Source organism: Ammospiza nelsoni, chromosome 5, assembly GCF_027579445.1.
Source record: "Ammospiza nelsoni isolate bAmmNel1 chromosome 5, bAmmNel1.pri, whole genome shotgun sequence".
Lineage (NCBI taxonomy): Eukaryota > Metazoa > Chordata > Aves > Passeriformes > Passerellidae > Ammospiza > Ammospiza nelsoni.
Window position 1 is genome coordinate 15,234,183 of NC_080637.1, and position 25,619 is coordinate 15,259,801.

A 25,619-nucleotide genomic window follows, 5' to 3' on the forward strand; every position below is an offset into this window, starting at 1 on the left:
AGATTATTTTTTCATTTCTGTTTTTTAATGTTCCAGCATAGTATTCCAGAAATGTGTGGGAAATCATGTGTCTTTTCCAAGTACAAAAGCTAGATATAAAGCTATGATTTATTAAAATATGACCTAGCTCATTGTGTACTCCAAATTTCATCCACACTGCAGACACTTTGTAGTTAGCATTACTTAGTGGTTTGTAAGCTTTAAAACAGAGCCTTAAGAATTCCTGTCTTTTTGAGTTTTTAGATTACTTAGCATAATTATACTGCTGTTTTATCTTTTGCTGTGAATCATTGTGAGGGTTTTTTTCCTCCCCTTATATAGGACTAGGCCTTGCAGAATTTATCTACAATCAGTCACAGTTCTGGTGGATGCTGATGGGACAAATGGGGGGCAGGGTGAAAAAAGCCCAGGAATTTCAGGCTCTGCCACCATCCCTGACAGGTCTGTCCAAGAGGAGAGTGGGCAGAAGGGAGGGCAGGCAGAAGAGATGGAGGCTTGAAGAGCCTTCAGGCATCATTTGGTGCCTGAAGCACCTTGTTGTTTCAGGAACTGGTCACACTTCAACAAGTTGTCAGATCTCATAGGAGACTCAGGAACTGGCAGAGTGGGTGTTCTCACCCCTTCTTCTACTTCTCTCTGTCCCTTTTTTGCAAAGTAAAACTCATTTCTGTTAACCACCTCTTTGCATTCTTCTTTGAATCCTGGCCAAGAATGTAGCATGAATGAAAAATAAGCACGTGTCACTCTGGCTGGTAAGGAACCATGGTTCAAATCAGAATTCAGAAACATCATTTTAAATAATAAATAATTAACAAAAGTATGTAATGGGTCATATGAGTAATGATGCTGAAGAATCACTAGGCTGGAAGAGACCTTTAAGGCTGAGTCCAACCCATGCCATAACCTCAACTAAACCATGGCACTGAGTGCCACATTCAGTCTTTTTTTAAACATATCCAGAGATGGTGGCTCCACCACCTCCCCAGGCAGTCAATTCCAGTACTTTATCACTCTTTCAATAAAAAACCTTTTCCTAATATCCAGCCTATATTTATTTCCCTTGGAGCATCTTAAGACTGTGTCATCTTGTTCTCTCAATTGCTGCTTGGAGAGTCCCCACCTGACTGCAGCCACCTTTCAGGAAGTTGTAGAGAGTGACACAAGATGTACCTGAAGCACTTTGGGACTTGGCCTTTCACAACCTATCTGAAAGTAGCCTATTTCTCCAGATTGTGCCCTACTTCTACTCTGTTGGTCTTATACTTGGGAAGAGACTCTTCACTCCATCTTCATGGAATTAGAGAACTCTAGCATGCAATTCCTCCTAGCATTTACTACAGCCTTTCTTGCTCTCCAACTAAGTCTCAGCTTTTTCAGTTGTAAGGAAACAGATTCTACATATGGTGGCTCTCATTTCCTTAGTTTGATTTAAATGCCAGCAGAATTGCACAGCTAGATACTTGCAGTTTACATTGACAACAGCACAGGAATATTCCTCAATATCTCTGCACCATAAGTTGTAGTAAAGTTCTAATCACCACTGAGTTATTGATAGAAATTGTTAATAATTTTCTGCCTACTCTGTCATATTGTCTTATTTGCATGGAGGAATGTCTCATGCAGTCCCTGTTAGTTCCATAACCTTTGATCATGACTCTCGAGTCTTCCTAGCACAGCATATATCTAAAATGTCCATCAGCATTTTCTCTTTCTTGAGGACTGATTCCCATAGAGCCTGGAGTAATACATTGTACTTCTTTCTCCTCATGCATTGTCACTGTTCTTTCTCTCCAGCTTGCTTTTACTATAATTTGGTTATTTTTGTGATAAGTGTGTTTCTCCAGTAGCATGCATGGTTTCTTTGTTATTCTGTGTGCCATTCTAGTAGAAGACCTACCCACTTTCTCAGCAGTCACAGCAATGGTCCAGTTCTGCATTCTCTCTCTCTTGCTGTTGCTCATTCAAGTAGGTCTCTAACATTGCTTTCTTTCAACACCAGGGTTATCAAATGCTAAAAGGGTGGCAACAGAAGATAAACTAGTGTCAAATGTTGTTTGTTCTTTGTCATTTAAAATTTATATACCTATGTCTTGCTGCCTTCTTAACAATGCTAGGACGGTCTGAAATAGAACAGTTTAAAGGTTTATCTGGCCCTCCTAAGCTGTTTGGTTTTACATACATTGGCTCTATTTCTGGTATTTTATTTGGAGTTTGTATACAAGTCTTTTCCTGTCTGGCATTTTTCCTTCTGTATTCTAAAAATATCTTTGGATACAAAACAAAATTACATCAGCCACAGAGATATTTTTCCTCTCCTTACCTCTATTAAGTAATCCAAATGTCTAATGTGATTTGCCTCAGGTAGTCCAAGGATATTTATCATGTGGATGAATGAAGCAAGAATGTTTCAGTTCTAAGTGATGTAAATAATAAAGTGATAAAATAAATTTTACATTATAAACACGTGAAAATTCAAAGATTATAATGCAAGTCAAATGTTGTTTTAAGCACAAAGTAGTTGGTAGTGGCCACTCATCCTGAAACAGTTCTTGATTATCTAAACAATTTAATCTTGCAAAATTGTTGTTTCTCACTTTCAGATACCCTATATGACACAGAAATTTGTGCAAGTGGAGGATGTATCTATATGGTTCTTCTGTATCAGACTACTTTCTTGTTAGTGTGTGGTCTGCTGGAGAAGCAGCGGCCTCATCTTGTTTAGATGGGCTCAGATGTCTCTGTCCTGTGTTGTATTCTGCACATCCTAATTTGTTTTCAGCTGATACTGCTCTGCCTTTAACTGTGATGTTTTTAGTTGAGTCAGGTGGAGTTAGGCTGTACTCTGCACATGCCAACACTGCACCAGTGATTGTCATTGCCCTTCAGCATTTTGCTGATAGTGCATCACCACATTGACTTGTTCCTTTGGTCCTTTGCCATCAGTTCATGGCATGCTGTACAGATACTTGCTCCCTGGCACACTGGATCTATCTGTCTGTGGACTTGCTGTTATCAGGTTCATGATGGTCCTTTTCAATGTGTTTATTTCCAAAGTTCACTACTTATCTGGCAGAGGAGAAAAAGGTCTTTGATAGATAAGCATTAACAAAAAACATAACACACTTCATACTATGTGCAATAGTTTGCATATTATATTGATATAGAGATGGTTTAAAGATTGCCTGCTACTTTGTCTCTTACTTTTCCTCTATTGAGATTAATCAGTTCCAGACAGTTCTGCTGTTTGTTAGAAACTGTTGGCTGGCATCTGAGAGGGCTGTCAGGCTCTCTCCTTGGCCAGGGCACAGTTTCTTCTGTTTCACCTTTTTGTCATTCCTATAGAAATGATTGTACTTATTCTTCCTGGTTAATGAAAGTTCCATCTTGCCTCATCTGGAAAAGTTAAGTTCTTGCCTTGCTGCCCTGTAGGTTGGTGGAAGCTTTGCCACCAGGATCTCTGTGAAACCTCTCAATTTCCAATGAAGACTCACTCAGAGCTGCAAAGTTTGAATGTTTATTATTAGGTCTACCTGCTGACTGCTCACAAGTAATGGCAGTACCTCTTGGTAGGACACTGTACAAAATTCACCAACACTGATAGGCAGAGGTGGGAAATGGTTTTGTGGATTAGCTGCTGCTCCCCCTCAAGCCATGCCAAGTGTCTTCCCTACTGCTCAGACACAAGACTCAGCTGATTAAAGCACAGTTTTCAGGTATTTTCTGTTATTGAGGAAAGTGTTGCATAAATTCCAGACTGAAGTATATAGTCAGCTTGCTGCTTTGGGGCTTACCTTAGGTTTAAAATATATTTACATAAATCCAACATTTAAGGGCTACTGCTAAACTGATCTTTGTGAAGGAGTTCAGCATTCTCCAGAGTTTTGGTCCCTCAGTGCCTTCAGACTGGGGCATGTCTGAAGCAAGGTGTGGCTATTGGGAGGTCCAAGAGGACCAAATGTAGGTGAGGAATTGAGATGTATTGATACATACTCAACTTCTACTCCAGTCATCTGTCCATGTGCCAGACTGTTTATGAAACTTCATTTAAAAGCTAGGAACAATAAGCTTTGAACTTTTTAAAAGTACGTAGTCAGGTTAAGCTTGACAAACATTTTATAATTACAAAACCATTAACAGATTCTAAGAACTGAATACATGGCTGGTTTTTATAGGATCTATCCTGCAAAACAATGACAGTCTATTTAATCTGTGTTAGTTTCATTTTGCTGATATGAGCAGCTCACAGAATCATAGCATGCCTTGGGTTAAAAGAGGCCTTGAAGACCATCCAGTTCCAACCCCCTGCCATGGGCAGGGACATCTCCCACTAGACTAGGTTGTGCAAAGGCCTGTCCAGCCTGGCCTTGAGCATTTAGAGGAATGGGGTATCCACAACTTCTTTTGCCTTCAAAATTCAGTTTTGATAGCAGTGCGAGGGGAAGAAATTCACCTAGAGGTTAACTGAGAACTCTGTGTAGCTTAACAGTGGTACAGACAGAGTTGCATGTTAGGGAGTAATATGGTGGTTGTGTTTACATGACCTAGTTTCTGCACTAAGCTCCCATTACTCTGTCCAGCTTGAGCAGTTACCTCCAGCTTAATGCACCTGCCCTGAAACTGTGCAACCAAGGATCTGTGACAGATGAACAGAATGGCAACTGTTTACTGTTTCAATAATATTTTACCTAGGAGCATCATAAAGCACGCTTCAGATACCTTATGCATATCAAGTAATGAGAATCAATTTGGTTACATAAAAATGGGAAGCACTGGGAAACATAAACTATGAAATCTGCCTGACATAAAAAGCTGGATATAAAAAGACTAAAAGGATGCTGGCTCTTTGTAAGGGAAGGACAGCTGAGAGCTCTAATAACAACTGATATCGACTTCCCTGGGAGTAATTTCTTCTCCTTCCTACTATTGTTTTCAATCAGAAACTCCATTACAGTGCCCTATGCTTTTAAAAATCCAGGCAGTAGACATAGACAACACCTCCTTCTTGAAGTGAAGATAGTAATTCTTTCCATGCCCCTTAGGCTTTGCCATTTGCCTGCCCCTGTGTCTTGGGCTCCAAAACTTCATAACTGCAACCCAGCTCCAAGGTCATTCAGCCTTCTCCCAGCTTCTCCATGGTCTGCTCACTCTGACACATTTCTTAGGTTCTGGTTCTGTGTTTGACTGTCTGCAGGCTAAACCTGTTTGCCCAAGATCATGTCCAGATGTCTTTGGAATATCTCCAAGGACGGAGACTCCCCAGCCTTTCTGGGAAACTTGCTTCAGTGCTTGATCACCCTCACAGTGAAAAATTGTTTCTAGATGCTCATTTGGCATCTCCTGTTTCAGTTTGTGCCCATTAGCTCTGGTCCTGTCACTTGACACTAGCAAGAAGAGCCCAGCTCTGTCCTCTTTGCACCTTCCCTTCAGGTATTTAAGTTGATAAGATCTTGAGACTTCTCCCAGGTCTCTTTCCTCACAGGAGGGATGCTCCAGTCCCATCACCAGTTCTGTGGTACTTGAATCCAATCAGATTTCAGGAGCCCAGCACTGTGCAGCATCAGGCAGGCCTCTGGTCACAGCACAGCATGTGCTACCCTTGGGCCCATCTGTACTCAGGTTCTTTGGCACTATGGTCTTGAGCACTCTGGTAGGATTTTCTTAGGAGTGAACAATGCCATTTGTCATTTCCAAAGGATGTTACCATGAGAACATGCTGCTTCACTTCAAGATAAAGACAAGGACAAGCCAGTGGTGTTATTGCTGGTGCCAGGGGAAGCTGCTGGCAGCTCCTCTGTGAAGATCAGCTGACAAAGTTTATCTGCAGCCAGGAGTGCAGTGCAGCACAGGCCTGAGGGCCAAGCTGTGTGTGCAGCACAACCCTGCACAATGCAGCAAAGTGTAGCACAGGCCTGTGGCCACTCAAGGCAGCTGTTCCACAGGTCACCAGCTCCACAGTGCACAACAGTGTTCCAGCTGGGCTCACTGCAGCTGCTTGGGCTGTGTCCTAGTACCAGTTCACCAGAGGACACCATTGGCTGCAAAGAGGGCCAGGGGTAACTAACTCAGACTTACATCAGTAACTTCTAGGTGAGATGAGTCTTTTCTGCTGACAATGCGGAGTAGTCCTCACAACACCGGGTTTTCACTTCGTTGTTCTTTAGTCATTAATTATGTCATGGTCTCCTGGGATAATGTAGCAGGTGGGATTTTTTTGTTCAGTTCATCATGTATGCACCTACATAGATAGCTTAGCTGGGAGTGTGGCTTTCCCAAGAGGGAAGACTTTTCCAGGCTTGGTTATTTGCCTAATATCTTGCATTAATTATACCCTATCAATCTCAGTTTCTGCTTATTACTACAGCTCCCTTGAAGAGTCACGTCACATATCAATAATGCTTATAAAAAGTCTATAATACTGTTCCATGTATCCATATTGATGGTGTATCTCTGTTCTGTCTTGTTCTGTCCTGTGTAATGCAGTGTTTCACAGTAGATAAGACAAGGAAGTCAGTGTAGTGTGTGGCTTCTCACTTGTTGGCAGTTGTTTCACTTGCGTATTCATATCACAGTGCATGGAAGAAGTTATGCCATGGGCAACTGAGCACTGTAGAGACCCAGAGCAAAACCAGCCTTTGCTCTAGAGGCTTTGCTGTCTACACTTCCTCTTCCCTATGAAATAATGTCACTTCTCATCTACAAAGCTGTGAATGATTTGGGATCATTCTAGAAGAGGGGAACTGCCTTGCTCATTGTGTTACGCTGCTGTGGTAAAACTCAGAAACACACTCCTAGGCTGGAGTATGCCTGGTGGGACTGGCAGGCCAGAACCTTGTCCAGAACAGCTCATTGTTCTTCAGTTCATTGATCTTCATGATCATGCATCCAGATAAATCCTTTTATCATCAGTACTGCCAGAGGTAGTTTAGGAAAAGAGAGTATTTCCTTTTCACTTGATTGATTCCTTGCTGATGGTATAATTATTTCAGAATGCATTAGCTGCTAAAATTTTGTAGAAGTTGTTTATGGTTTAATTTTAATTGGATGTGTGTTTCTGTGTGTTCTCTGCTTATCACAAGATACAAACAGACTGAACTGAATAATTATGTGAATTGCTCACCTTAAACATTTTTGCCATCTCTAGTAATATTCTGTCTATGTTCTAGGTAATAGTAAAAAATCATGAGATTCAATGATACCTGAGTATGAATAGCACTTTGCTCCTAGATTGTTTTCTTGTAGAAATGTACACAGCTTTGTTGCAAAAAAAAAAAATCCACAGAGTGATTAATGTGATTTTTTTCAGCCTTTGATATCAAATTCTAATTATATGCATTGAGAATTCAGCCTTTCATACTGTGCGTTTCATTTCCTGTTATATTCCTTGGCATTATGGTCTTTAGCACTCTGGTAGGGTTTTCCAATAGGTAACTGATCTATATGAAATATTTAGAGGATGTTTGTGGCCAGTTCTGTATGAGGGAAGGGCAAAGTTCAGGGTAGGGTAGTTTAAAGACAGATAAATTATTTATATATTTAGAACAGTTACTGAAACTTTAGCTGGCCCTAAAATTCCATGAACTAGACACAGTGTGATAAACAAACAGCCTGTTGTGGTTTTTAAATTTTGATAAATATTATTTATTATTTTTTAACTCTTTGATGATAGCACCTTCTGTTCAAGAGCAGTGGATACAACACTACTTAAAAAGAACTTAATTCATGTTCATCCAAGACCTTTTATTTTCTCAAATTTGTAGTGGTGGTGCCATCTTTTTTTTTCTATTTATTTTATTGATGTCATTGAGGAGTTAAGAATTCAGTTACTTTAATTAGTGGAGGCTTTTATTTCTTGTTGATCACTCTTGATCAAGATTTGCTGTTGGCAAAAACTGGAATTTTTATTAATAATCTAAACCAGGAGCATTGCAATAACTGGAGTTTTGCTGAAGTGATTCCAGACAAAGTATAGCAGCTTGTAAAATTGTGATCTTAACAGGCAAGATGATAGAAAATTCAAATATGGGGGGATCCCCTAGATGTTTGAGCTTTTGGAAAGTGGTCCATAATATCTATGTAGAAGGTAAAGGGAGCCACCTAGAGTTAACCTATAGGAATCTCTATGTATAAATGTATGTCTGACCTTCTGCCACTTCCTGCAGCTTAGGTTGCAAACGGAGAGCTAAATGTTAAACCCATAAGTCTCTCCTGAGAGCACCTAAATAAGATTAGAACCTCCTTTAAATGTTTTTACAGTGCTACTGAAGGGTTAAGATTGTTACTGGATTTTATCTTAGAGAGCATTGGGAAAAAAAAACACTGGTACTAAAGTCTCCCTCCTTCCAGTTGAGGATTCTGACTGCTATAGTATATAATTAGGCTTTTTCCAGTAACTCTCTCTCTGGACACATAATTCCTGCCTCTTAACAGTAGTTTCCTTGTAAGCTATTCTTATTTTCTGCTAGTTTGTAATTGATGGGCTGCAAGCTGGGCTTTTCTATGATTTTTACAAACTAGGTGGAGAGAGGCAGGCTTGGTAGTACTGGTGTGTTTAGCTGTGAGGCCAGAAGGAAAAGGAAGGCCAGGAAGCAGTGCTGGTGACCCAGTGAACAGCATGGCACCCAGTGTCCTGGCACAGGGCATGGCACCCACTGTCCTGTCACAGTGCATGGCACCCAGGGTCCTGCTCAGGTCATGGCACCCAGGGTCCTGGCACAGTGTGTTTGAGCATCGCTTTCCCTGTTTTGCCATAGGTTAAATAAATCTCAGAGCTCCTAGTCATTACAGGATCATACTTCATAGGAATGAGGTATTAAACCCCAGGCAAATTATATGATAGGTTACTCTGTCCTCCTTGCCCTTACCTGCAGCTTCACCTAAATTACACAGCCTTACCTGCTGATTTAAACCTTTCTAAGCCCAGGTGGAGTTGCTTTTCTGTCCCAGAGGTGGCAGCAGTCTGGAGCAAGTGAAGTGATTTCCACACATGCAAGAAGTCAAGCCCTTTGGGATTTTAGATGGAGAGCATTTTGGATATGTAATAGCTCATTACTTCATGAAGTTACTTGATGCTTAGAGTTGAGATTTTGCAATATCACAATTAATGTAAGTGGTTCGCTGCACTTGGTGCTGGTGTTCATGCAGCGGCCCAGAGCAGTGCTATTGCCACAACAAGCAGAGTAGAACAATGAGCAAAGAGGAGCAAGCAGTGCTTGGATTTGACTTGTGGTTCTGATCTTGCTCCATCTGGGTGCTTGCCACAACACAGAGCTGACCAAATATTTGCAGAGTTCAGATCCCCTGCCCTTCCCATCCTCACCCAGTTGTTGGTGAAAGTAGATTAACCACAGGCGGGTACAGACAGTTCACCCTGATGTTTGCAGCACTAAAACCAATGCAGCTGATGCCAGCTTGCATGTGAATTTTAGTTTATATGGCAGCTTTAGTTCTCTAATCCTTCATTTGTTGCACTGTGAGTTCTTTCACATTACTCTGTAGTGTATTTTAGAGACTCTCAGATTAACAATGGATAGATCCACCCTTCTGCAGACACCTCCAAGGGAAGGGAAGAAATCTGCTGAGGTGTTACACATCTCTGCCAGGCAAAGCCTTTGCGTGACTGAGACCTTCCCACCAGGTGGGGTCAGAGCTTTTTAGGGAAGAAAACTGACTGCTTTTTAACACACTGTTGGAAGCAGTTCTTGGTGGCAAGAGCAAGCTGCCTGGAAGCCTCCTCATTGCTGGCCCAGTTTTGACTGCTCCTCTTTATCAACATCCCCTGGCACTACAGCTTTAATAAGACTAGTATTGTTTTAGCAGATGAACCCAGAGGGAGTTGTGGAACACTTGGCACAGAAAGCAGGACAGAGTCTGGAGCCTGACTGTTCTTTGGCTCTGACTTACCCTTTCAAACTCAAAATCCCACAGACTGTTCCTCTGGTGTTTCCAGTTTCCAAGAGCTATCAGCAGTGTCTGTGAGACAGGATGAATATTTGTCCTTCACAAGAAATCCTTAGACCAGCAAAGGAAATGGTCAAGTAGATGTGTCTTAGGTTGCCTTTGCTGTCTTAACCTGAATGGTCTGCTGTCTTTTAGAAAGCTGTGAAACTATTCTTTCAGTTTTCTTGTTTTGAGACTAGGAGGATTTTTGGGTCCTGGGCTGTACCAGAGGCTGGCACAGCTCATGACCTTGTGGCAATTGGCCATAGCCATTCCCCAGCCATGGCTGGGAACTCTGGCTTCAAATTGGAGGCAGCTTGTTTGACTAAGACAGATGGTATTACCTGGTCTGGAAATATGGTGATTAAGAAGCTGCTTCACATACAGCACAGCCTTGTACTTGGTGAAGGGAGGCTGGTGCTGGGAGGTTTAAGGTGATCAGCCCCTTCAATGTGTGCTACTTTGCAAGTCAGAGGTGGTACAGTGGCTTCTAGAGCCAGCTAAGTTATGCCCAGTTCAATTTCTGCACTCCAGAATAGTAGAGAAAGAAGGGTTTCAGTGCAGACAATGTTTTCAGTGCTCTCTTGTCTGACTTGTGTGTCTCCTGCTGCACCATGGAAATCTTTACCAGTTTGAGCTACTATGTTTTTGTTACAATTTGATTTTAACATGCGTGTTTAAATCAATTTCTAAATCTCTTAAGTGTACCAAACTTTGAATACAGGATAGTTCTGCTGATTCCAAGTGAAAGCATTCAAAATGGGTTATGAAGTGGATATTTATTCTGCCTAATCTGTCATTGTTTCCATGCTAACACTACCCTTGTTGTTACCATGAAATCAACTGTTATGGAAACAATGCATTGTCCCTAAGGTAAGTTTAAAAAAATGTTCACCCACTGGATAAATCCAGTTTCAGCAACATAGTGTTTAAAGCCTCATACCCTGTTCATAGAAAATCAGCAAGATGTGCTCACCTGAAGCCACCCTCAGATTAGCAGTTTCCCTGTGTTGTTCCTCAGGCCCTACATGTCCATTGGAACACTACGGGATCAAGTCATCTATCCAGACTCGGTGGAAGACATGCATGAGAAAGGCTACCAAGATCAAGATCTGGAGTCTATTCTGCATATGGTTCATCTGTACCACATAGTTCAAAGAGAAGGAGGTAAATGCATATTTTTGTTAAGAACTTGACAAAATCCATTCCTTGCATGTGTGTCTTAGTGTGACTGACCTTTACTAACTGAACTGGCTAAACGGGATTCAGACCTTTGTGGTTGTGGGAACTACACAGACACAGGGTTGTTGTTCCTGGTGCTAACAGAGGGAGAAGAGCTGAGTGCTCCTCCCCTCCCCAGTAAATCCATGCCCAAGCTGAAGATCCTCACTGTCTTCTGATGGCCAGTCTTTTCCTGATATTGTGGGGTCACTTACCTTCCTTGATTTTCATAAAAACTGCCTTAAAACTTTGTAATGTCACTGACTACATCAACTTGAAAGCATGTGAATGAGAGAGTCAGGTCTGCTTTCACCTCCCTAGTTTGTGGGGTCAGCAGAACTATGTGCCTTGAAAAGGGGTGTCTGAGACCACCCCACCAGAGTGAGCAAGTTAAAAATAACCAAGCAACCCTGGCTGGCAGTAGAATGTTGCCATCTACTGCTGGCTGTTTGAGTTGCCATGTGTTCTCAGTGTTGTTTATTCTCAGAGTTGGGGACAGTGTGTATAGATATACTGCCGCTATAAATGTCAAGATGCTAAAGGCTTCTTTTGTGTCTAAGGAACTGGAGCAATTCATGGCTTTTTTTCCCCAAGCACAGTAATAATTTCTATCCTTTTGTTTTTATCAGATACTAATCTTTAATTTCAATTTCCTCCCCATCATTATGCTTTTAAAGCAGACATAGGACAAAGTTGGTAACATTTAGAGAGAAGAAAAAGGATCTTCAGACCCTTTTAAGGGGGTATGCTGAATGTACCCTTCCTTTCTCTGCCAGCTGTCAGTGCTGGTTTTGATCAGGTCCTTTGCCTTGTGTGTTCTTGGTGAGTCTCGGGATCATTCTGACAACACGGAGTAGTGCTTAAGCCACTGGGAATCCCAAGACAATGTCTAAATTCCCATTCCTGGATGGCAGCCTGTTCTGTTAAGAGGCAGAAGCTGTCTTTTTTTTTCTAAAGTATGTGTAGATACTTCAGAGTCTTTTCTGCACATTTTAGAGTGGGAAGCAGTAATCATTTACAACAGCAATTGTATACCTAAAGATACTTCTCCATCATGGGTTAGTGCTTCTTTGTTAAGAATGTAATAATGACTGTTACAACAGAAAATAAGAATCTGACATTATTCTGATTCATGTTATTATTCAAATCTGATCCTCTAACACAAGAAAAAGTAGGCAGAGCTAAGCTCAGTGACCAGAACAATTGCAGAGAAGGCCTCTTCTTCCTACACTGACGCTATAACTATTCCTGTTAGTATACCTGAGTCAATTACTTCAATAAGTGAGGTGCACAGATTGCAGAAGAACAAGGAGGAATGTTGGAATGGGCAGCTGGAAAAGGAGGAGCAGTTAAATTGTTGGTGGTAAGAAGTCGCTGTGGATTGTGTGCATTCACTGTGTGCTGGTACTTGTGGTTGGACTGCACAACACGTGACCCTTGGCAGCCAAAGCCACCCCCCAGTAGTCTGTGAGTGAACATGGCTGTGGTTTCTGACCCTGCAGCTGGAGTGTGTACCTGCTGATGGGGCAGTCACTGTGCCCCATGTCCAAGATGGCTACAGTCACCGAAAGCCCAGGTTTGGATCAGCCTCATGCTGCTTTCCGTGCCAGTGAAAGTATTTATTGCTGACCCTGTTCTTGCTCTTCTGCCCATCTGACTGCACATGCACAACACACACAATCTATTAACAAGGGCTAGAGGACACTGTTAATGTTCACTGGTGCTGTACTAAAGCTCAGGATAAGGGCACACTGTGCAGAAGTTTGCACAAACAAATGATGGGGAAAAATGTGTCTTAGGTGCTTTGTGATCTAAAGTGACAGAAGTGGGTAAAGCTGGGAAACAGGGAGAGAGATTAGCACATACCAGGAAGTTTTTAGGACCATAATATACTTACTTGTTCCCTTTTCTTCTTGGGCATTTACAGGAGACAAGTGCCAAGGTAGGAGCAGAGAGGAAATCTGTGACATATGATTTGACACGTTACATGGATTTCATATGCTTAGTTATTTTTCAAAGCTGCCCTGGTCTGGGATAAAGACTTGTGTTCTGGGGTTTCTTGAACCAGCAAGACAGAAATACTCACTGAAAGTGAGCAGTCAAAAGTTTTTGTTTATACGTAGACTAACATTTTTAAACTCCAATTTTTATTTTATTCTTTTGCTTAAAATCATATTTTTAAACTAAAAATATTTTTCTTAAAAATGGAACATTTTTCTTTCTGAAATAATGAAAAATCTCATATAAACCTCTGGTGCTTTCACTGATCACAAATGTTGTGTGTGTGTATAATCTGACACTTTTCAGTTTTTTGTTCTGCTCCCCATGGGCAGTTACGAAAATTCTCTTTTTCTAGCATTAAGGTTTGATCCAGTGTCTTGGTTTCAAAAGACAGGTGTCTGCTAAGGAAGACAGGAGCCTCCCCTGAAATGGAAACTGTAAACCCCCTCCCTCCAAATTGCTATAAATTTTAAATTAAGGAGCTCTCAGGCAAAAAAATACGAGAGCAGGAATAACAGTTCTTTATTAGGGAAGAAAATAAAAAGATAAAATAATCCATGCAGCAAACCAAAACAACACTGACAGAGTCAGAATAAAACCTGACACCCTGTTGGTCAGGTTGTTGGTAGCAGTCCAATTGGAAATGTAGCTGCAGTCCTCCTGGAGTGTCAGGTGTGGTTCTGTTGGAGCAGGGATCCTGTAGAAAGGGTGGAGTCTTCCTCTGAAGATCCAGTTGAAGAGGCAGCTGCTGTTCCTCTGGGAAATCCAGTGGAGAAGCTGTGCTGGCTTTCCAGAACCTCAAGATTATATCCAGGTAGGAATGCTTGGCTCCTCCCTCTGGGTGGAGCCTCTCACAATGGGATGCTATAGTTCTTATCAGTCATGCAGTGACATTGAATAGCCTGTTATCAGCAGATGTCTCCCTGGAGGGAGGATTGGTTGTGACAGAGATAAGGAAAACTGCCATACAAATAGAATACATCTTGCCTTGCAATCTGGGACACCCAGTTAGAAGGAAGTAAAATAAATAGCCCAATTTGGCATTTAGCTTCTGTCTTACCCTCATGAAACATTTTTCAGTTGGCATCAACAGAATACATCAAATCCACCAGAACAACAATCCCCCTCCCCAACACCGCTGTTCTGGATGCTCCTGAGCCCTAGCCCTCGATGAACCCAGTGTAGTGGCTGTTGGCAGTAGCCCCCTTGCTGCTGGAGGCAGAGCTTCCTTTCCACACTAATGTTTTTCTCACCACCTGGACATTAGACAAATGCTGTTTTATTACGTAGCTTTTTATTATCTGTAAGGTGCCCCCACAACACCTGTAAAGTTGTTAGCTCTACCAGAGCCATAATTTCATACAAATGGAAGTTGTATTCAGTGTGTGTGGTGAAAAAGCATGTCCAGAAATAGGGGCTAAAAGCATGCAGATATGCAGTACATACACATAAAGTAGTTCCTTGTGGCCTGCTTTGAAAATCTGTGAATATTTACCAAGTGTCAGTGGAGAGGCAGCCCTGGCCTGCTGACAGCCTGTCACACAGAGGAGCCGTGAGGCCGTGAGCTGCGCCGTGCACGCGTGACTGGGCCTGTCCGGCTGGGGCTGATGACATTACTGAGCAAGTTCAACCTGTTTATGGTTTCTCAGCACCCCAGATTATAACTATTCCTCATTATTTTGCACATTTGTCATATCTTTGGGTGTTGTCCAGGGACCTTTTGTGCTAGGCTGTGTATAAACAGACAGACAAGCCCGTTTCCTCTCTCTGAGATTATTTCACCTGATCTCTTTAGCCCTGGATTTGCTTTTGTTACTGGTACCAGCAGGAACTCTGGAGAGCTCTGCCAGCTTTTCCAGTGGCTCTGGAAATCCAGAGACACAAATCCCTGCAGTGTCCTACTGAGCTGGGGCTCATGGAATCCATGGTCTCTTTGTTCCTTGCTCAGCTATGGGTTGTCCTTGCATATTCATCCTGCACAGCACTGGGCTCTCTTTACAAACACAGTGAAAAAGGCTTCCAGCCCAAAAGCTCAGCAGGGGTGGACTCTCTGGCTGTGATCTGCTGTGTTAGCCTTTCTTCTGTCCTTCAGTCCATGTCTGATAAGGTGCTTTGGAATGTAGATCTGAAAAAGGAACTTTTAAGCTTATCTTTTCATGGCAGCTGAATGCTCATTCTTGCATGAAAATGCAAGGATTCACAAGGATGAAGGATGCAGAGAACTGTGGATCCCAGAAGTAACCTGTTTGGGTTTTGCCAAATACAGCTTGCATTTTCCTTCAGAAAATTGAGATAAAGGAATTATAAAAGAAGCCATGCCAGAAAATGAAATGCTGCTATCCTAAGGCTATCACTAGTTTTTGCAGGCAGCTGTATGTATTTCTGCTGCTGTTACTGTGCCCCAGCACATTAAACGTGCTCTTTGTCTTACTGGCTGCAAAAGCCATAACCAGAAGGTGGGCTAGGAATTTGGACTCTGAAAGCCAGGATTGTGCTTGCACTTACTGAGAGGTTTGTGCTGCATTCATGTGCGAGCCATTTCATTTCTTCATTTCTGAAGTGGATGTAGTTATGGGTGACCTAAGCCACTGACTTGGCTGTTATTTCCAGAATACTTAAGTACCTTCACTGACCTGTGCCATGTCAGCAGGAAGAAACAGGAGACAAGTAGGTGCACTATTGTTCACAGACAGGGGGGAGTCAGTTTAGCGTGAGTTACAATGCCTAAGTGTTCAGATGAAATTATTTAGACATTAGAAAAGAGTTTTTTAAAGGGATAATATAAAATTCCACACTTCCTTATCTGTTGTTTGAGGCATTCCATGTGGAAAATAGGAGAGTTCAGGGAGGGTGCCAGGCAGGAAGAGACAAGATGCACATGTCGTACTCAGTTAGCATGTAAGTTGAAGTAACCACAGAGATGACCGTTGTATCCTGGTAAATTAAAAGGTTAAATCTTACACCTTTAGAGTAGATAATAGAATTCTTTTGCTGACAAGAGGATGGTTCTTTCTGAACTTCATTCCCTTTTTTGTCTTTTAATAAGCCTTTATAAACCAGCTGATCAGGAAGAAACTGTATGAACACAGGCACTGCTTCCCCAGGCACATGTGCACCCCCACCCACACCCCAGCTCAGATCCAGGTCCTGAAACTCATCTGTATTCTCAGCTTTAAAATAACAGAACATAAGCAGCACCTTGAGTGTTGTCTTTAGAAGCATAGTTGTTTCTATGGCTTTTTTGAAGAACCGTTCCCATGCCTTGCCAGAACCCCTTGCCAAAAGGGAGTGCTCCAGGTGTTTTACAGTGCTTTTTGGAGGCTCAGGTGTTGGTGGAAGAGCACTCCAGCTCTCTGTGAGGTCCCAGCACTGGGACTGCTCAGCAATAGCAGCCTGTGTGTATCTGTTCCCTTTACCAGAGTAAATCCAAATGGTGATTCAGTTAATCACAACACAGCTCCATCTTTATTGGAGCCAGCTGATAGAAAGCACTTTATGTGCTCCTGGGAGGCTACCACTGGCATCCTTTAACAAGAATGGAAGGAAAACAGGGAAAACCTATAGGATCACTAAAGGTGATGTCTTTCTTACATATGCCTGTTTTTTTAATCTAACTTTATGAATATTTCTTTAAAAATCATTACTTTACATTTTCTAATTTTATGTAGAGCAATGAAATTTAGTCTCTGTCATTATCAATTACTGGTTTTGATCACACAGCTCCCCATCAGATATTTCACTGATGTTTTGTTCAGTCCTGCCAAGCCCTGGTATAGCACCAAGCACAGGCAGAGCAGTGCTCCAAGCCTCCTGCACCTTCACAAGCCCCATTGTCTCATAATTGTTCAGGTATCAGAAATAACACAGCCCACCCTCCTTGCTTTATCCTATTTATAGTCTTTTCTGGCAAATATTTTTTTTTTAAGTTTGGCAGTGGCAGAAAAGGGATTTTGACTGTGTTATTAACTTTTTAGTTACAGTATTTCTGGGGCTGATCTGAGAAAATGTTCTCTTCCTCTCAGCCCTACTTCAGCTGCTTGCCTCATGAATAGATGATCTGTTGAGAAAAATGTCTTACCAGATTTTTTTTGCTACATCTACACTGTTCTTTTTGAAAACTTATCTATTTTGCTACTCTATCCATCTGGATTGTTTGACTGAAAACTTATTTTCAGTAAGGCAATTTGTTACTTTATTTTTTTCTATAGGAGGAATTAATCATGCCCAAGTACTCACAGAACACTGGTCTGCTGTAAGATTACAGATAAAATACTTCATGCTTGTTGCATGTACCTGAAAGTGATAAAGAAATAAATAATTTAGAGATCATGCAGAATATTAAATAAGGATACCTCATGTTATAGCAGTTGTGGGTTATTTTTAAATACAAGGTACTAGAAAATTTTTGTAGAAGATTCTCCTGCCTGATTGCAGTTTTGCTGCCTGTCTGTGCTCATGGATACATCCCTTTGTCTGCAGTTGTGTTTCTGACAGTTTTCTTTGGCTACAGTAGTGAGTGCAGTCTGACATTGCTCTTTATTTTTTACATTCTATTTCTTTTACTTTGCTTTTAAATTTCCACTCATACCTTTCAAGAAAAAACAGAGAACTGTTCCATGAAACAAGTATGAATTGTTCCATGAAACAAGTATGACAGAATAAAATTACTAGTTATATACAAGTCAAAGAGTTTTTTTCAAAGAGGTGGTAAATAAAGTTTTTTGAAAATATCTATATGACCAAAAAGTCTAAATTTCACTTTCAAATTTGTCATGATATAAGGGACATTTTTCCAGTTGATTGCCAGTGGATAGGCATTGAGGTATTTCAGAAGATGTGATTCAGTGGCCTGAGCTGTCTCTTCTGCAGTTGAAATGCTCTTTTTGATTCAGGTTAGAGATTGCAGAAGTCCTGCAAGTGAAGCTGCATTTCTTACATTAACTTATATTGTCCTGACTCATTTTTGTTTGCATTTTTTTAAAAAGGCTGGGATGCTATCATGGATTGGAAAGATGTCTTATCAGGAGGAGAAAAACAAAGGATGGGCATGGCCCGGATGTTTTACCACAAGTAAGTGTTATGGTTCATTCCTTAAGAAGCATTTGAAAATGAGAAGGAGCTTTGCAGATCCTTTTACAGTTTGAGCAGTGGTAGACTATAATCTGCATGCAATATGCAGCACTGTCTAGCATAGAACCTGCATAAATCTTGTTGTTTATTCATTCAAGCTCTGTCTTTGGTTTTGGTCTTCTTAAGCTTTGCTTTTGGCAACATAGCATTACCTTTTTCAGATATTTCATTCTGTAACATCTCAGGTACAAGCATTTTCCCTTCTACAAATGTTCCCAAAGTGTGATGGACTGTTGCAAGAAGCTCTTGGAGTTTGAAAGCCAAGCTCCTTAACCATTTTTGATTTTGGAGACTGCAAGCACATAAAGCCAGTCCTTACATAGCAGTGGATAGGAAGCTTCAAGCTGGCTTTAGCAACTGCATGACTTGATGAGTACAAAATAATGCTAGGTCAGACTAGGACATAGCAGTTAGATCACTGTGTACTCAAATGGGACAGGAAATAAACCCCATTTTTCCTGGAAGTTTTCTTTTCACCTGAATAATGCATGGAAACTTCATGTTGTTTCTAGCCAGCTTCCAGCTGTAAATAAGGGACAGCTGTCTGGCAAAAATAGCTCACTACTTCCTGTTGTTCTTTCAATTAAACCTTGTACATGGGAGTACTGTCCAAAACCTAGAAGAATAATGTTCTTTTTCTACTTTTAAAAGGCCAAAATATGCATTGCTGGATGAATGTACGAGTGCTGTGAGCATTGATGTCGAAGGAAAGATATTCCAAGCTGCAAAAGCTGCTGGGATATCCCTGCTTTCCATAACACACAGACCTTCTCTTTGGTAAGTATATGCAGGGCTGTATCATGCTCCTTGCTTTTAGCTCTCTGACAAGCAGTGGATTGGTCTTTATTCTTTTTACTGGGGCAGTTGTTTAGTCAATATCTACTGCAGTTTCTAAGATAAGTTGTCTACAACAGTAGTGATGTAAATTAATTTAAAATGGATTTTTTTCATTCTTTGAAAGGTATTTTTTCATGCCTCCTCTTTTTCTAATGTGTATCAGTAATTAATATGCAAATGTCTAAGAGGTAATTAATTAGGCTATGCCACAGCCGCAACAGGTATCACCAGATTATTCTGTAAAGGTGACTAGATACATGAGGTGTCCTGGGGGAGTTTACCAGTACAGGGAGAAGATGGGAAACATTGCAGGTGGTTAAACTTCTACATTCTTCCACAGGAATACTATGTTTGTATATAACAATTGTGTCCTCTATCTGCAGCATTTGGCTTCTTGATTTTTTGGGAGTTTGGTGGTGGAAAAATAGAAGGATGGGTTAAAAAGGACAGTAGGCAAAAAGTGGTGGATATTAGTCTGGAGATGAGTCTCTTTTCAGTCCCTTGTCATAAGCCATTGGGTTTACTAAAGTTCTGACATTCCCTGGATGAGATTTACAGTCAGTGTTTTATGATGCATTTTACCTCCTATAATTTATAGTTATAAATTACACAGTCATACCAGCAGCTCTGAGAGAACTCTTTGCCCTTCCTCTGGCACCTCCTGAAAAATGTTTTGTCAGGTCCTGACAAACTCCACATGTACACCTTTGAATATTTTCAATGCACACACCCTGATACTCCCTGAAAGATCAGTTACTCCTATACAGACTTTTTTATTTTGGCCCCTTGCAAATTGAACCATGTTTTAGGAATAAAGTTACCTTTAGCCAACCTTATAAGACACAGGGGAACAAACTGAGGTGTAATTTAAACAAACTTGAGTTTTATCAGTAGGATCAGGTGCATCATGCCTGCTTCACTGTATTTGCTGCTAAGGAGGTAAGATATCTATCAGAAAGGGAGGTAAATAAAAAAACTGGGACTAGAATTCCTGAGGGAGAAATGAACCTTGTCTGATGCTGCTGTTCTAGCTCCTGGGGAAAAAGGCATCTGATAAAGTTGTAGTGAAGGCAGCTGTAGCTGCCAACAATGCTTCTGAGAAAGAGGCAGTAAGAGGGACAGCAGGTGATGAGTGGACCTTCCATGGCCCTGCTGCCCACTCCTGCCAGCATCCCTGCAGGAAAGGGGCTCAGAGCCTGGGCTGCAGAGGCAATGATTGCCCCTGCTGGGAGCTCACACCAGTGTTGTTGCTTCCAGCTGGCACCCGCTGAATTTCACTATTGGCCTGGGGCAGTCCTGGTGACAGGCTTTGAAATACCCAAATCCCTTATGAAAGAGTGTCCTGGGATCACGAGTCTTTGAATAAAAAAGTCTTACCCAGTGATCCAGAGCTGGGCAGCTCAAATTCCTTGGAGACACCTTTGAAAAGAGACACATACATCCAAATTTGCATGCAAGAAGGAAGCATCTTTTCCCTGAGCCATTGCTAATGTTTCAATTTCTGCTGCAGGAAGTACCACACTCACTTGCTGCAGTTTGATGGACAAGGGGGATGGCGTTTCGAGCAGCTGGACACCGCTATCCGTTTGTCACTGAGTGAGGAAAAACAGAGACTGGAATCCCAGCTTGCAGGCATTCCTAAAATGCAGCAGAGACTCAATGAACTGTGTAAAATCCTGGGAGAAGATTCAGTGCTTAAAACAATGGACAAAGAAGAATAAATAATTTATGGTTTATGTTTTTAAAAATATTTTTTTAGTTAAAAGCATTACAAATTCAGCCATTATCCTTTGCATGCATTGTGACAGAGGCTTAGAGCATAGCAAAACACAGCCAGCAGAAAATAATGCTCTGAATGCTATGTAAGACTTCAGTGTTTTAGTATTAGGGAGGAAAGTGGTTGAACTGTGAAAAGAAAGTAAGCAAGTGCACAGAGTATAAGATTAGTCATTAAAGCTTATGTTAATTCCTAGTGAAAGCCCAATTCACTGCAAGAAACGACCAACACTCTTAGGGTTTATAGGTGAATTTTTGCCTGGAACTTGGCCTGCAGAATGTGCTCTTGTACCAGTCACTGTGTGCGAATGACGTGCCTGCTACGCAGAGCAGCCGGGCATGACACTCAGGCATGGAGCACAGCAGGGGCACTCTCTGGGTGAGTATGCAGATGCATGCAAAAATCTCATTTGGGTACAAGGAACATTCTCTCAGCCTGTGTAAAACAAGATTTCTGTTCTACTACTGAATAGTATACATGCCTTTACCTGCATTTCCATAGGAAATAATGTAATAGGCTGACCAGAAGACAACTGTCTGAGCAAGCCACTGCCCTCATGACAGAGAAGCAGGGACAGGGCTGAACATGTAATATACTTGTGCTTTATGCCATTACACATAGCTTCAGAGGCTCTTTGCCCTTCATGATACATCAGTTCCTTTAGGGGATTATTTATGTCCCTCACTTGGTAACCTCTGGTGGTGTGGATGGAGCACTGGGCCTGGCATCAAGTGACTTCGTTTTGGCTTGACTAAATCATTCATCTTCTCTATGGGTCCAATCCAGCTGGCACCCATGTCTGACCCAGTTCCTCCTTTGGCATAATCACAGTATAGACACTTGTTTGTTCCATGAGACACTTTGTGGTGGGAAGGACTGTAGGAGAAGCAAATGGCAGTTTCTAACAATATGCTGAATTCTCAGGCATGGCTATCCTGCCAAATGAAATGCACTTACAAAGGTCTGTGAAAAGTTAGAGCATTTGGTAACCACTAATGAATATACCTGCCATATTTTGGTGGAGTGACTGAACACTGCCCTCCCTGTGAGCAAATGGACTGGGTAACAGCCTTGCTTTCAGATGCACTCACTGCTTGTCCCATCAGCTTTTCAGCTCAGGTCCCCAGTCAGTCAGAATGTGCTTTAACAGAACTGCCTGAGACCCTGAGACAGTGCTGGCCCGAGTGCCTTGCTGAATGCAAAAGCTGGAGAATTAGAAATGAAGATGTGAATGTATTTAGGAGGTCCTGTTCTCTCTGAGTGCAAGTGCACAGCAAAGGGGCAGCTCAGGAGTGAAGATCAGGAGGGGAAAGAACCTTTGCAGATGGGCAAATGAGCCTTAGCCAAGATGTAGCAATCCTGAAGTTTGTTGTTTTTTTTTTTTCCCTAGAAATGTGTGATTCCTTAGAAGATTTCTATCTGTTGTTCTTAGTCTGAGAGGCAGTGCATAAACTGCTAAGAGCTGTTTGGAGAGGATAAATATTTTAGGGGCATTTGTTGAGCTGGTAATGTTTGAGCACCCTAATGTTAATATAACCTGCTTCTTTTTTTCTGATTGCATCAGGAAAAAGAGGAAGATGAATTACCTCCATCTGCCAAATCCCATTCCAGTGCACTAACCATTAGCCCATATTCCTTCTCAGTGTGCTCAGCTCACTGCTTGGTATGGCATTTGCACCAGAAAATGGAGCAAGTCTGCTCCCTCCAGTGTCTGTAGCCTGAATGTAACCCTGTAATTTACCCTGGTGACAACAGTTGGTTCCTTTCATTAGTTTTTTCCTGTAGAGCCCCCTGAGACGTCTCACTGATATAGAAAGGAATGCTCCTAGGAACCTTTGAAAGGCTGAAAAATGAAGGTTCAAGATAATAAGATGTTGTGTCGTAAGGCACAGATGGAGGTCACTGCTGGGGTGCCTGACAAGTGTGTGCATTTTAATTTGCAAATGTCTGTGCTTGTCCCTCTCCCTCGAGGTGAGCTTTCCCCTTTCTCATCATCAAAGCAAAATTCATAACTGCTAAGGAAAAAAAGAAGTCAGCCAAGAATCTGTTCTCAGTGAGCATAACTGAGATGACTGATGAGTGTAAAAGCTTGCAGGTTTCTGATTGATGTTTCTCTAAGATGAGATGAATCAGGGCACACCATGCACATCCCCCTGTCCCAGCTGCAGAGCATCCTGCTAGCACAAGGCAGCCCCAAAGCCACTTTCCCACAAGCCTTTCCCAAGCCAGGACCTGAGGTGGAGCAAGGGGCATTGCTGTTCCCCACCTCTCCATTAAGCACTTTAACCTGTGGCTGGGAACTAAACCAGGGTTATCCACTCCCTGAATGTGTGGGATACTGAAAGGTGCTGAAGAATTGGCCCAGTTTGGCACAGCTCCAGATATCCCACCAAAGCCCTGCCCGTGTTTGACTTGCTGGGAGCCATTAAAGGCAGCACCTGAAATCTGCTGTATGCCTTACAAAGATCAAAGTTGGATATCCCTCATGGCACAAAACAAATCTCTTCTGAGGAAAACATGCTTAGTAAAAGAAAGTCTGTTTGCTGTTTTTTTTTTAAAATGAGATTATACATAAAACATATGAAATTTATATATGTTACTGAAATTTTGATGTTATGAATTTTAATGTTATGAAATTTTGATGAAAACTAAAATCAGACCTGGATCAATCTCATAGTATTTTCTTTGAAGTTCAGCATTTATTTCTTGGATCCAGTAATAGACAACCATTCCCATTCAGCTGTATGGTGTAAAATACTCCAGCAACTCACTCAGCTGTTTGTGTTCCTGTAGGCATGGCAAGAACATTAGAGGCCACTCTGAGAAAAAACACTTCTCTAAACAGGAACTTCCTGAGTGATACCTGGCTGGTTTTAGAAGGAATTTCTCGTTATATTTCAGGTTAGTTTTGTGGCAGGAAGAGGAGCTGCCCTGGAGGTATTTTCTGCAAACTTTCTGTGCTGTTCCAAGGGCCAGTTGAGACTGGAGTCTCCGTTTCTGTTTCTGGAGAGTTTTACAGGGCATAGTCCAGCTCATTTTGTGCTGCTTTGGGCCCAGCCTAGCAGAGGTGCATGCTCCCTGCTCAGGAATGGCTCGGGAGAACTGTTCTGCAGCCAGGGCATGGGCAGCACATGGCCCTGGCAATGCAAGAGGGTCAGAGTGGGACAGGATACCTTGGTGGAAGCTTTCTTGTGGTGCAATGAGAGCTGCTTATGAATGTCCATTCCCTTTTTGGTGTTGAGGAGCTGTGGCTCCCCAGGAGGCTGAGGAAGTGAGTTTTGGCCTCCTTTCTGCCTGTCATACCTGTCTGGAGCTGGCCAGACCCTGTCATGGTGTCTGTGCATTCAGGGCTGGGTTCTGCCCAGTGCTGAGCGCACCCTCTCACTCCCCTGGGCTCAGGGCACACTGGATTGCCTGGGGCTGTTGCACCTACAAGTCTGTTTGCACAGGTGATGGGCAGCATTCATACCTGCTTCAGGCAGGTGGGATCTGTACAACAAAAATACGAGTTCTTCACTTCAGTGTGTAAAGGACACAATTTTTGTGTGAGGGATTTCACTATTTTAACCTGGGAGGACTTTGTTTTTTACTTAGTTTTGGGGTCAGACTCATTCTTGGTTTGGACTTGGAAGTCCTCCTTCTGCAGGGACAGAAAACCTCACATATGTTTAAAGGAATTTTTCAAAAGCAGTGGCATTTGTATTTGAGTAGGGAATGAAGGACTGGGTACTGAATGGGATATTTTAGAGAAAGTTATATCTTAAAGCAAATGAACACATCTACAGTCCACTCAAACTTATGAATGGTGATAATGCATGTCAAAGTCAAATTTCTGAGCCAATCATATAAAGAAATCCCCCTACTGAGCTGTTCTTGAAGCTTAGGAGAACTGAACTGTTAATCAAATGTGTCTTTGTTTTGTTTATGTTTGATATTAATGCCTTTTAAGAGCAGACAATTTATAAAGCAATAAAATATGCTTTACAGTTGTAATTTATTCCAATCTGAAATAAAACATGTTGCATTTACTTTCAGTTTACAGTGTTCCTTATGAGTCATTCACAAAGCAGTCAGGACCTGCCTGCGTGTGCTCTGGGAGTCCTTTCCCAGCCCTTGTTTCTGTGACGGAGCAGGAAAGCTGGGGTGGATGCTGTGCATTTTCAAGTTAAAACAAGTATTTCATTCCTAGGTCAGGCTGGCATCGAAGGCTGCTGTGAGGTATCTCATTTTTCATGCCATCCACTTTGGTGTGTACCTGATGGATGACAGGAAGGGGACAAGAGCTGCCACCCCTTGCTGTGGCTTTTACACCAAGCAGTGAGCCAGAGGACCCTGTCAGCAGCGCAGCAGCAGCAGCATCACTCCCAAAGGTTGTTGTTCGGGTTTTTGTAAGACACAGTTATGCACAGAGCATCAGTGCCATCAACAAGCAAGAGCTCACACGGGCCTAGCAGAGGAGTGAGTTTTTCCTTAGGGGGTGTGAGGGCACTGGTTGGCTCCTTAGCAGCCTTGACCCAGAGCTGGCTTGTGTCCAGCCCCTTTCCAGCTGTGAGGTACTGTGTGGTACAGGACCTGGATTGTGCAGTGGGAGTGCCAGTGGAGGTGGTGGTCACTTGAGAATTAGATTCTTAAGGATGACTGGAGTCCAGTCCCCTGTGCCTCCCTTGCAGCCACTGCACCCACTCAGAGGGAGAGCACTGGCAGAGAGTGAAGTCCA

The 25,619-nt window shown here is 42.1% G+C and overlaps 1 protein-coding gene across 2 annotated transcripts in view; it reads left to right on the forward strand.

Annotated features, from left to right (window-relative positions):
• ABCD2 (ATP binding cassette subfamily D member 2) overlaps window positions 1–24,936 on the forward strand; it is a 42,579-nt gene extending 17,643 nt beyond the window's left edge. For both annotated transcript variants that reach the window (XM_059471612.1, XM_059471611.1), the window contains exons 7-10: window positions 10,958–11,103; window positions 18,144–18,228; window positions 18,940–19,065; window positions 20,636–24,936. In XM_059471612.1, the coding sequence (XP_059327595.1) occupies window positions 10,958–11,103; window positions 18,144–18,228; window positions 18,940–19,065; window positions 20,636–20,846 (568 nt within the window). In that variant the 3' untranslated portion in view covers window positions 20,847–24,936. The remainder of the gene's footprint in view (window positions 1–10,957; window positions 11,104–18,143; window positions 18,229–18,939; window positions 19,066–20,635) is intronic.
• The last annotated feature ends 683 nt before the right edge of the window (window positions 24,937–25,619 follow it).